The 13,598-nt window shown below is 33.6% G+C and overlaps 1 protein-coding gene across 1 annotated transcript in view; it reads right to left on the bottom strand.

Annotated features, from left to right (window-relative positions):
- Positions 1–13,598, bottom strand: part of unc-13 (protein unc13 homolog) — a 174,361-nt gene that overhangs the window by 134,761 nt on the left and 26,002 nt on the right. The window contains exons 2-8 of the mRNA XM_013314388.1: positions 11,478–11,507; positions 10,961–11,063; positions 8,807–8,921; positions 7,182–7,305; positions 2,540–2,653; positions 1,191–1,306; positions 189–292 (exon numbers count right to left, since the gene is read on the bottom strand). Coding sequence (XP_013169842.1) covers positions 189–292; positions 1,191–1,306; positions 2,540–2,653; positions 7,182–7,305; positions 8,807–8,921; positions 10,961–11,063; positions 11,478–11,507 — 706 coding nt within the window. The remainder of the gene's footprint in view (positions 1–188; positions 293–1,190; positions 1,307–2,539; positions 2,654–7,181; positions 7,306–8,806; positions 8,922–10,960; positions 11,064–11,477; positions 11,508–13,598) is intronic.

The following is a 13,598-nucleotide window of genomic DNA, read 5'->3' as shown; positions in this document are numbered from 1 at the left end:
TAAATGCGAATGTTTAGATGGATGGTTGTTTGTTTGAAGATATCTCCAAAACGGCTGAATGGATCTTGATGAAATTTGGTATATAAAACATAGTCTGGAAGAACACATAGGCTACTAATTATTTTTTATTTAATTCCGTGCAGACGGAGTCGTGGGAGATCGTTAGTATAAATGTAAAGCATAGTAACCTATTCGTTCGCGGCTGGCTGTTATAATACAAGGGATCGGTGTCGCCATGCATGTGGTATTCCTCCCGCTCGTACGAATTCTCCCGAGACGCCTCCAGCGACCTCTGGAAATAAAACAAATATTCAGTTAAATCATTATAACACTATAATAGGAAAAGTATTTATTTTCTTATGTGCATTATTGTATCGTTCAATTAGCCGTCTAATATGGGACGAAGTATACAAGTAGACAAGCGTGAAACACGTGTGAATCCAAGCACTCACAGAACTAAAATACATAGTGGAAAATGATACGCAATAAATTCCCGATCGACGATGAAATAAGTAGATAATTATGATAATACACTTCAAAATATTTATCTAGTAATGGTTACTGTGTTTACTGATTGGTATTTTTAGGAAACATATTTTGCATGCAAAATTTTACGTTAACAAAACTTCAATGCAAACTATAATATGACCTCGATACATCAAAAATCAAAAGTTTTTTGCACTCGGTGTTTCAGTACTAATACTACAACTCAAAAGTATAAATAACTTTTTTTATATAATATCATAAGGTGGCAACGAGCGAGCGGCCACCTGAAATCGCTGAAATAGCGAAGTGACCGTTGCCCATAGACATACACAATGGCATATGCGTTGCCTACCTTTAATCAACGGAGGAAAGGATGTAGACAAAGAAAATATCTTCCCTTTCCATGCATCCTCTCATCCAGAAAGACCACTTCCACTTCTCATCGTTTCCTTATAAGAAAAACGATGGGAAGAGAAAGAGGACTAAATTAGGCCTCCGGGACGCACACTCATCAGTCGAAACGCGGAATTGCTTCCACTTCACGACTGTCTTCTCTGTGGTCGTGGTATTTCACCGGGCGAGCCGGGCCGATTCGTGCGAAGATGTTAAAGCGGGCTCTACCACTGTTGAATTGTTAATTGCAGATTAAGTTATTTCTCTTTAGCACGTACTAAGTTGAAATGTAATGTATAGCGTAAGTTTACCTGTGGCGTATGTATCTGATGTGCTGCACTCCTGAACTGAGAAGCGCTGCAGTTGGCATGTTGGCCCACCGGGTAATTGAGGTCCGACGTATAGTCGGAGTCTTCCGAGTAGCCCGCTAGAATAATGATAGTAATTAGAGTCCTCAACATTAAGTGTTACGGTACTTCAAAAAAACAATTTTAGATATTAGCGAGACGGGAAAGGATGCAGAGGCAACTCGCACGCTGTCCTTCGAAATAGGTTGCCGAGCCGACATAAAGTTTGAATCTTGTAATACATAACTACGGATCGTGTAGAGACATACTCTATATCTTATCATGACTTAAATCTTATACACTTAGAGAAAGTATTCGAGTAATTGTGAAATACCTTTTGATTAATACTCAAAAATAACTTTTTATAACTGTACACAAAATGTAAACTCTGTATATTACAAGTACGAGTTTCGTTTACATTTTTGTAGAGTTTTTAATCCAAGATTTATGACCTTATAATTCACAGCTACGAGGCTACGAATGTTCATTGTACATTTATTATCACATTATATGAACATTTTACGCGTACATAAACCACGTGCATCCATAGAACTTTTAAAATCTTCACTAACCTTCAATTTCAGTAAATCATGGTCAGAACACGAGAATTAATTCTTCACATTATTCCAAATAGCAACTTATCACAATTAAAACTTAATATAAATTAACTAATATAAACACTAGTTTAATTTAAAAAATAAGGGATTTACTCAAGAAAAATCAATATCGTGACTTAAAAAAAAATAGATAATAACAAGAGTTAATAGAACTTTTACTTTTCACAATATTCAGAAAACAATGATGAATTTAGTTTTGTAGAGTAACAAAATAACTAGTTCTATTGTAACACATGTTTCACCCCGTTAGTAAACTGAAGTGATGCGACAAGCCATTCAACTGTTCAATGATAGATCGGAAGGTTGAACTATAAAACCCTTTTTCCACTAGTGAAATAACCGACTGTATTCGCGCTCGACTATTTCTAACCTTTAGCACACAATTGCGGAATCAAACCGGAACGCAAGCGCAGACATAAAAACAAAGCGAAAATTAAACGCAAGGTATGCTCGACGTTTCGAGCTGTTAACTTAGCAGCTAACTGGTTCTGTGAAACAAACTAAATTGAGGACAAATACATATAGCTAATAAATACTCTTTGGTTCCAAGATCTCGTAGCGACTGTGTACTTGAAGCCTATACGAACTCTGGGTGTTCCACTGGCTTGGTCGCGATTGACTTGCAAAAATCCAGAGTTGTGCGTATTGTCGCTTAGTGAAAAATGGGTTTAAGTTTGAAACGTCTCATTCACTCACAATGAGCGACGTATTGCAACTGCCTGCGCGCTTGCTCCGCCCGCTCGGCGTCGAGGGCACCGTTCAGCATATCCAATTTTCTCTGGAGGTCAGCCCCGGCCGTGCCTTCCGCGTCTGAAACCGATGCGTTTATCTTACTTTATAATCGCCTTTTATATTTCAAATACAATTCTTAAGAAAGTATTTATGTTAAGAACTATAGGTATATAAATAGATACAATTTTGAACAATAAATTGCGACCAGTTTCTTTCATAAATGTCTGTTAAACATTCAGTAGAAGTAAGTTAAGTAGTAAAAGTAATTTCTAATAACATAATATTTTTTTTAAATCGAATGACATTTAATAGAACAGTTTGAAAGTAAAAACCAATTTAACTCCGCCTAAGAAATCACAATTTGAGAAATATTATAGCCACTTTGACATACTCCTGGCAATTTTATAATCATCACAGGATTTAAACTTGTCAAAGTTTTTTGCGAGTAATAATTCTAACTACATTTCTTTTACAACCACGTTAGTTATGTTAGTTATAAAGATATGTTATGTTAAAAGAGCTAACTCGATGTAAAATATTTTTAAAATCAATGGACGTCTTATCCTATTAAAAATAAATCTTATGCATTGCCAGTATTTTTGACCTAATTTTGTACATGACGGCTAATCAAAAAAAAAATGTAATTTAATCACCCGATTAGCACGCTAAAGTAACATAAATTATAGTGGCATGTTGCAAGGCGGTGTACGCTTACGATCTGACGTCACAAAGCAAGTGCCTGTCGACGGCACTTGCGATATTACACAACAATTTTAAAACCTCAACACTCTAAATGGTCCACGTTTGACGTCAAATATTAAATAGTTAGAATTCTGACAACATTTGCAACTTAATATAACACATTTTAGGCAATTTTTAAAAATTTGTGCAGCCAAACTTTTATTGACATTCTTTTTCACTATTTCCAAAGAAACTTTTGTCACATACCGACATGATTCCAATTTGTCATAAACGCTTAGTTTATGATATACGGAGTGTTATCAAAGGTTAATGCGAAATGATTTAAGTGAGAAACTCAGTGTATCTTAACTTACTATGGTATTTTTTTAGTATTACAAATGTTTCAAACACAATATTACAATTCGAAAGTCCACTCTCGAATAAAAAAAATTGTGACTCCCGGCTACTGGAACTTGCATGTTAACATCTATTGTAAATTCGAATGTCTATGGGCAGTAACTTCGCTATTTTGGCGAACTTAGGTGACCTTTAGCTCGTTTTTTTTAATTCCTAACAGATTTTTTTTTATAAATTTACGAATTTTTATTTTACCATTCCAACTAAACTCTAGGCTTGTGCTAGGATATAGTTTACGACAACAGTCGAATGGCGGGATTCGAACCCCCCACCTCGCGATCAGAAATCCGTGCCCTTAACCATTAGACTATTGACGCTTCGATTGCCGTCTTACATTATAAAAAGACATTTAAAATTTATAGTCCCCTATTGAAGTGTACTGTCTCAAAAGTGGAAATTTCTAAATCAATACTTTGAACGACGTTTCATATCCTACATCAAAGGAAATTACGTAAGTTATATGTCATATCGGAACGCCGCGGGCCACTTTATAAGCTTGGCATGAGATTTCAATAACGGACAAAAATAGCTCAAAAACACTTAACCCCGTCGAAGTAAACAGATATTACTATAATTTATATCATAATTCAAAGGATTTATTACTTGTAATGGCAGCATTTTACATCAGAATAGAAGGTTTACTTATTTAAAAAGATTGAAATTGTACTAAATATACGCTAAGGGTTTATAAGAACTGTCAGGGAGAGTTGCATCAACTAACTATAACTATAAACAGCGCCTTGACAGTGGTTTAATCTACGGTTGCGTATTGTACATTGCACCATTTAAACTATGGTCAAATTGACGACATATTTAACGTTAACTCAAACCGATGATTTGATGCAACTCACCCTCAGATTGGCTCTGACTTCTAAGTGCAACTAGAGTTTAATTTACATTATTTAGTACTGGCAGTAGACTTTTTAATTTTTTATTTTATAAGGCGGCAAACGAGCGAGCAGCCACCTGATATCGCTGAAATAGCAAAGTGACCGTTTCCCATAGACATACGCAATTGCATATGCGTTGCCGTCTCTCTGAGTGCAACAATAAAATCTTAAAATTAAAATTCAGTATCACAGTTGATATTTTTTTACCGAAATATGTGTGCAGTAGGAAAACGTATATGTACTTAAAAGTATAATTAATGCAAACTTTTTGTTCAGCATATTGTGATGAGACAGCGACACATGTGAATAATTCATTTCACATCGTGAACCTGACGAGCGCGCACGACTCTCACACGAGTGGTGCTTGTCCTAGATTAAATACAAGAACCCGTAGTCGGTTTTAATTAATAAAAATAAAAAAATACAATAATACTTTATAATACAACTAACAGTCGGCCGCGACTCGGAATTGCAGAATAAAAAACAAACTTAATAAGCCTGTGCGTTCCAGAATACGCTCTACATATATGCCATATTAGCCATATAACCATATAGCCAGATAACTTCATACATCCATCCACTTCCACATCCATTAGTAAGATAATGATCTTCTTCTTTGTCGTTGCAGTCTTGTCAGACTGGTCGTGGTCATCACGTATCAGTGACCCGCTTTACCAGGCGCCGCCACTCCTCCCTAGTCGCTGCCTTTTTTGTACATTGGTGCAGGGGGACATCCACAGCCGCTCTGATTTGGTCGGTCCACCTCATAGGCGATCTTCCTCGTGGTCTATTGCCCTCAACTTTCCCCTGCACCACCAAGCGCTCGATGGATTCGTCATCACGTCTACAGACGTGACCAAAAAAAGTGAGTATGCGAACCCGAACAATGCATGACAGACGCTGCAGAAGATAATGATATTTGACATTAACTTCTGTCCGCCATGATAATAATTTCCCGGCCTAATTTAGTGGAACATTGCCTTGGGGTAGCCTGGTCGGGAAACGAGGGTAACTAGGATAAACGGTTTATTGAAATAATAACCAAGCATGTTCCAGTTACAGTAATAAGTCATAATGGAGTGTTTTATTTACTAAATATGTTATGTTGTGAGAAAATTTTAAACTTTACCAATGTTGATTTAAACACATAATAGAAATCTATATCTATAATAACTATTTTACATTTTAAGAAATTAAAATTATCGTATTTTTATTTTAATTAATTATCATATTACCTTTTTAAGCCGAATTCAAAAAGAAAGAGGTTATCAATTCGTCTGTATGTTTTTTTTATGTGTGTTACCGAGGGACTCCGCTCCTGGTGCTCCGATTTTGAATTTTTTTTTTGAAAGTTTTGCTTGCAGGAGTGTTCCATTTTCATACATTTTTAAACTGACTACACGTTTAGTAATTTTTTTTAGTTTTTATTTTCAAGAAAAGTTCTCGTTTGTTATTTTAGGCAAAAAATTTAACCTAAAACAATTCCGCCGTCTACTTCTTTATAGATACTATGCAAATAAGTTGTTTATTTTACATATTTTCGTAAGGGGATATTTTTTTGGATATAACTTTTGTTAACTGCGTTGTGCTTATGTTATAAATCTTATATATTGAATCGAAGGCGCCGTCGGGGCGGCTGCGTTAAACTGGACGCCTCAAGGCTGACCCGTACTGTACCCTACTACTTCAGATATTTTTATGAATGGCATATGTCCTGTTTACAAATATGTACCGTTTTTACATAAATTTTCTTTTGATATAAAACAATCAATTAAAGTAAACGTCTTATATATCTTATACATAAAATTCTCGTGTTACAATGTTAGTTACCATACTCCTCCAAAACGGCTTGACGGAATTTTATATACATATTTCTATTTTTTAATCCCACGCAGACGAAGTCGCAGGCAACGGCTATTGTATATATATAAACATTGATTATTATTTATTCATAAAGAAGAAAGTAAAAGATAGATTATATTTAAATATAAAATTCGTTGAAAGAAGGCGCCGTCTAGCCGGCTGAGTGGGGGGATAGTTCCAAGGTTACAGGATACGTCACGCCAGTGGAGACAGAAGTAATGAATGTTCATTCAACTATTCAGCGCATTCACTTCTAGACAATTTGGCGTCAACAACCAAACTACGCAAGTATTCTGCTCAACGACCAATCAAATTGGTATAAAAATTACCAATAAATTAAATGATTATTCCCGCTCTCGCAAAAAAATTCACAACGTTATTAACCCAATTTATTAAGTTCTCTACATCCTCCTAACTGGTCCATAAAGCAAGCAAGCCTGCTCAATCAGACGGCGCCAGTCTAACACACTTAAAACCGATGCCAAGTCGCTACAATAATATTCGCTTCCTTTAAGAATTTCTTTATCAATTTCTTTGGAAAAAAATAAGCAATTTATTATTAGAAGACTTCTATGAATACGAGAAATTATTGTTAAAGAAATACGAAATGATTACAACTAACATTAAAACCCTAGCCCTAGTAGACGTTTATAATTATGTAAAACTTCAAAGATGTCTTAGTATTCCTTGAAGTGATTGAAATATAGTTTGCAAACTATGTAAGATTGAAGCGAAGCTATCATGTTAAAACTTACCAAATGGCAGTTCAAATCTACAGTCAAGCAGGAGGGCGTGGCCCGTGGGCCCCGTGGTGCCCACCACCGCGCCTCCCCGCATCATCAGCTGCGCCTCCAGTTCAATCCAGCGACCTCCGCATTCCTGTACATATCGCAAATATATATGTTGCTACTACAATACAAATATACTAAGAGTAACCTTCCAAGCAGCTTTTTTATTACAACAAAATGGCAAAAGACGTAATAACAACCTAATAACAAAGTGACGTCTAATCCATAGCACGTCTGCAACCAACGTAGTCAATTATGTGGCAAATTGCAATCACAAAAAGACTAAGTAGTTTATCGCTGATGTGTATACTATAGGAAATCGATTTCTTTAATATAGATAAAAAAGCGGTTTATTTTTACGCGATGCATGTGAAAATTTGCTGATTATTTCATATTAGTCGATAGTTTATAAGTTCATTTATGTACATTTATGTTTTGTTAAACCAATCATCTTGATTCTCAAATATATACACACATTGTCAGGGATAATCAAATAGTATCTATTCTATTCTACAGTTATAATCTATTACCTATTACGTAAATCGCTGTTAAAAATAAATCGTTCTCTTTGAAGCGTTAGCGGTAATTAACAGCGCATTGTCCGAATACCTCTAAAGTCCTTGGGGCAGCTTCTGATTACGCTTTTTGTTACACCGATGTTTTAAATGAAAACAATTCGAACAATAAGGTTGAATCAAAACTGAGTTTAATAGTAGTCTTTAGAATTGCATTAATTAGTTGGATTGTAATAAAAGACCGCAATGTATCGTTTGAAAAGAGAAAGCTTATAATATTATATATAATACTAGCGGACCCGACAGACGTTGTCCTGTCTACACGTCTTTAATTTGAATAAATTAATATGAAGTTAATATTTGATGAAAATTGTGAATCTAAACCATTCCCAGATCCCCTTGAACACACACAAAAAATTTCATCAAAATCGGTCCAGTCGTTTGAGAGAAGTTCAGTGACATACACACTCACAGAAGAATTATATATATAAAGATTACACCTTGCTTTGTGTGAACTTTATGACAAGAAGCAATCACACTCAGACTCATAAATTAGTCACTAAGAAAGTCCATTAGTGTAAATACTATCCATTAAGGATTCAGAGTTTGAACACCTAAAAATCTTATTCATATTTCATCGTTTTCCAAGTATTTATATTTATTTTAAATATATTTTAACAGAAACCATTAGTACACGCCTACGAGATAATGTCAATATTTCCAAGATACACAACCACTTGGCATCTGACGTAGTAATCATTATCTTTACTGCGAAAGAATATTTATAGATAACATTTTATCCCACCCACATTAATGTCAATGCATGGTTTAACTGTTTTATGAGTCAAAAGATATGACACAGCTGACGTACCCCTTGTAGTAATTGAGTAAAGTTAGCAAAAATAATTGAAATTCGAGTTTATAACATGACTAAACGCTATTCCACAATAACGAGGAGGCAGAGCATTAGGGCAGCGCAGTACAGAAACACAACAGTACTATTTTAACACTAAAAACAATGACTGTACTGCATTATCCTACTGCTCTATATCTGGTACTAACATTAGGGTAATTTACCTCATTATAGGCCACCGACGTGAGTGGTAGGTAGTGGTACCCGAGCGCCCGGTCCCATATGACGCCCTTGTTCCACACCTCCACGAGCAAACCCAGGTTGATGTCATTGATCTCACTAAAAAACAAAAACTCAGTATTAAAAAAATAAAAGAAAATATAGAATGTAGCCGAATTATTGTCTATGAACTTATACTGGAACCTTTCAGAGTTTAAATTTATGATACAACGTCTTGTAATAAGTATGTGATTGCAGCCCTATAAAGAAAACACTTGTATTGAATTCGACTGTACCTTTATATCACTGACTACGAATAGATTAAATAAAACATAACTAAAGTCTGTTGTCATTGCCGCGACCGCTTTAAAATATGAAAGCCCTAATCGTAGACTTTCACTGCTTAAACATGAATACAAAAACTTTTTACTATACAAACAATAGACATCGGTTTCTTATTGTTGGAAAAACATATTATCTTTAGGATATTTAAACAAACTATAAATAAACATCAACATCAAAAGATATACATTATTAATTTCTATTTGAGATAAAAAAAACAGACGGTATTTTTATAAAGCAACAGATATAATAACTCTTGTTCTGAGAACTCATCGTCCCTAAGGAATAACACAACACTCACAATACCGTTTTGATGTCTACAAACATTTATATTAATGTACAAATGCACAGAACGAAAGAGATTGGATCTTCGCTATCTTTTGACATTTTATATGAGCTGGTTGAAATGGTATACAAGACAAAATTAAACATTATAAAGTGGAATAATTATGTAGATACGTTAAAAAGATCTTCAAAACAATGATATAGTCAAATTCTACACGTCTGATAACCTACAATATTTTTGTATGTTCTGAAACCATACATGACACTATTCATTTTTTTATTTACATTATTATTTGGAGATTGATTTTATTAAAAAAAACGACTTATTAAATATAGCCATCATATGTTATTCAGATTTTCCTTATAAAGAAACAAAATGAATACACCCTATTTTAATTCGAAAATCAATGACGGTTCCATCTTTGCTAAGTCACATTTTTTTTATATCATAAGGTGGCAAACGAGCGAGCGGCCACCTGAAATCGCTGAAATAGCGAAGAGACTGTTGCCCATAGACATACGCAATGCATATGCGTTGCCTACCTTTAATCGACGGAGGTGAGGATGCACAGAAAGAAAATATTTTCCCTTCCCATGCATCCTCTCATCCGGAAAGTCCACTTCCCATCCTTTCCTTATAAGAAAAAGGGTGGGAAGGGAAAGAGGACTATATTAGGCCTCCGGGACGCACACACCTCAGACTCAACGCGGAACACATATCTCTATCGATGTTATCCATCAATTGTGCTGAATTACTGATTGCAACCATTCATATTCAAATGTAACGTACATAAAAGACATTGCAACGAATCTATATTCACAATCAAAGTTCGTTTTACAATTTTATATACAACCACGCAACATGTATTTATAGTTTATTTAGAGTGTTTTTATGTAACTAGCGGAGTTATAAACTATCGGAAAATTTTGAAATAAACTAAAAATTCATTAACAATTAACAATTTGGCTTAATACGTGCATTGTTGGTCTATTGTAGGTGTATCATTGTCGTAAGAATATTGATGGATTGTGTTAAAGATGTTTTGTTTAAGTAAATAAAGCAATGACGACTGAGATAACGGAGGATAGATCGATCTGGAGAACTGAAAACTGATGTACCCTACATGATTGGGATAATGACGGGGCGATGATGACGTGCATATTAAATATCTAATATTTAGATTTAATTTTCATTAAATTACAAATAAATTTATAAATATTTTTACACTGTACCTAATAAAGTTTTTAAGGTATAATAATATTACGTGCACGATTTGTTTTGTTTACATTATTAAATATTCCGGAAAACTTGAAAAAAAAAACTAAAAACATATTTTAAAAATAACAAAACTCGAATAACTTTACTTCTATTATAACTTGGGGAATGAGAAAAGAAAAACTCACGCTTCAAAACGTTCAAACCGTGCATTACTTTGTTTCACAATTCTATGAATTCAAATACATTGTCAGATGTTAAAAGAACAATGTTTTCGATTTAAAATTAACAGAATTAGTAGTAAAATAATACTCACAATAGAAAGTCTTGTTCCCAACATGGCGTCGGACCCTTTACTGTCACCGTCGTAGACTTGACATTTTGCAGCTTAAGTGTCACGTACGTGTTGAATTGTGTAGCTGCAATCGATAATATACTTTAACTGTATGTACACAAGACAGAAAATTGTTTGAACTGATAAATGATAAACGATTTTTAAATGTTAAGTTTGAACACAGACTTAATATACGTTTCTATTAATTCTTAAAAATATAATTCTTTTTACTATGGCTGATATTTTCAACATTAAATTATTTTAGTGTGTAAACAATTGTTATTTTTTTGATCTACCCACATTATAACTTACACCAATTTTATTTAGCGTTTCCTTGCTATTTCTCTCTGTTTATGAAGTGTCGTAATCTCTCAACATCAGGTGCACAGCTTTCTTTATTCTTCTCGGATTAAAGGTAAGTCCATATATTTATTATAAACATAATTAATTTCAATGTTTTTTTGAAAATAATTAATTGAGCTATTAAAAAAGTTCTTACCTTGTATACCAACATATCGCGCTTTTTTAACTGAAACAATACAAAAAATATACAAGTCAGTATACACATTTAGTGTGGGTTTCCACTGTCTACAATTGTATAAAATACTAGCTGTCGCCCGCGATTCCGTCCGCGCGGGATACTATAAATAATAGATACGGGATAGAAAATACATAGTATCCGATTCTCAGACCTACTCAATATGCTAACAAAATTTCATGAGAATCGGTCAACCCGTTTCGGAGGAGTATGGAAACGAATATTGTGACACGAGGATTATATTTTATAATATATTGACTTCATTGACTTCTTTAAGCAAATTGTTGTTGAGACAACAATATGCTTTGTGACGGATGCACAAATGTCAGAAAATTAAAACGCACCGTAAATAATCGAACAATTAAAATACAAAAAAAGAAAAATATCTTAACTTATACATGATCTTAGTATATCGCTATAAAAGTAGTAGAACTGTTATCGGAATAATTAACAACACTTTTATGTATTAATGCACTCGCCTTGCTTTTTTTGCTTTTTCGTGAGTTGCATAACATATACAAAAGCACTTCGCACGTTTCTTTGTTTCGTGTTCTTCACTGTCTTTACTTAAGCGTTTATTTAGGTACAAAAAAGAAAACGCCATAATGTTTAGTGAAGTTAGTCATTTGACCTCTTTCTGACTGGCCAATATTGTGCATTAAATTTATTTTTAAAAAGTGACGTGAAATGTGTCAAAATTGCGCGGCAAACAGATAATAAATCGCGATGTTATCCGAGTTGATTTTTAATAGTAGTAGTTAATTATTGTTGTGAATATTAAAAAGTTGTGTTTTCATTACACATCATCTGATGTTCCTTTTTGTAAAAAGTTTTGTTATAATATATACGACATCGTAATATAAAACAAACAATGATTTTAATTAGAATGTATTCATGTTGTTCAAAATAATGTCAAGAACACTTTTTATAAAATAAAAACGTAAAAATAGTGGCCAGCTACGTATTGCGTGCAACACGTTATGTTCACCAGAATAACCTAAAATCGATGACGCAAATTACTTTACAACTTTATATGATTTTTTATAACAATGTTAAAACATAACATAAACTTTGCTCATTAAGTTTATTTTAGCAGTTGCCTGCGACTTCGTCAGCGTGGAATAAAAAAATAGCCTAAGTTATTCCCGCGTACACCGGCTACCATCCAGTTCAAATTTTATCAAAATCGGTCCTGTCGTTTCGGAGATTATCAGGAACAAACAAATATTTATAGACAGATATTTTTTTTTAAATTGAAGTTTCCTTATATCCAATACAATACATCATGTTTACATAATATCAGTTTTTTTTCTATCAAACACTCCGATTTAATTGTATGAATAATAAGTAAGCATATTTTACTTACGATACGATACGAACGTTGTATTCGTAGACATTAACAGACAATATTAAAATCACTTTAGTTAGACAATAAAAGGTGACAATGAGATGACAAATAATTTTTCGTATTTAACCAAAAGGTACATGTATTATAATTAAGATTTTCTGTTCTTATTTATTCCTTTTATATCAGAAAACAGATTATATACTTTGCGTATATAATCAAATTAATGGTAAGAAATGAATATAACCCAATGAATTTATCGTGTAAAGGGTAAATTGTATATTAAACCTATCGTTTTGGACAATCCTTTAGAGATTACGTTGAATGAGAGGATTATTCATAGCTCAGAGGTAAAGCTGATATTTACCCAAATCTAATCGAATTTAACTATCAAGGAAGATTGTATTAAGCGCGTGAAGATCATGAAAGTAAATATTGACGATACGTAGATTTCAAATGACAAAACACCTGTACAAAAACACATTATATGTTTTTTTTTTAATTACCTGACGATTGTGCTTCTGGGCTAACTCTCATCGTAGAAAGGGAAATCTAATTAAAAACTTATACGTAAAATTTTCACTTGAATTTATAGAAAAGCTCATTGTCAAATAAACATTATTGTAACAACAAAAAGTACAAAATAAAATCTTGAATGAACGCTTCAAAAGTATTCGCGAACCGCATTATTATAAAGTAACAGTGTAGGAATGCTGTAGCACTTGTATTAAAACATA

The sequence above is a fragment of the Papilio xuthus genome, unplaced genomic scaffold, assembly GCF_000836235.2.
Source record: "Papilio xuthus unplaced genomic scaffold, Pxut_1.1 DF827461.1, whole genome shotgun sequence".
Taxonomy (NCBI): Eukaryota; Metazoa; Arthropoda; class Insecta; order Lepidoptera; family Papilionidae; genus Papilio; species Papilio xuthus.
This window is presented reverse-complemented; position numbering and strand designations above follow the sequence as displayed.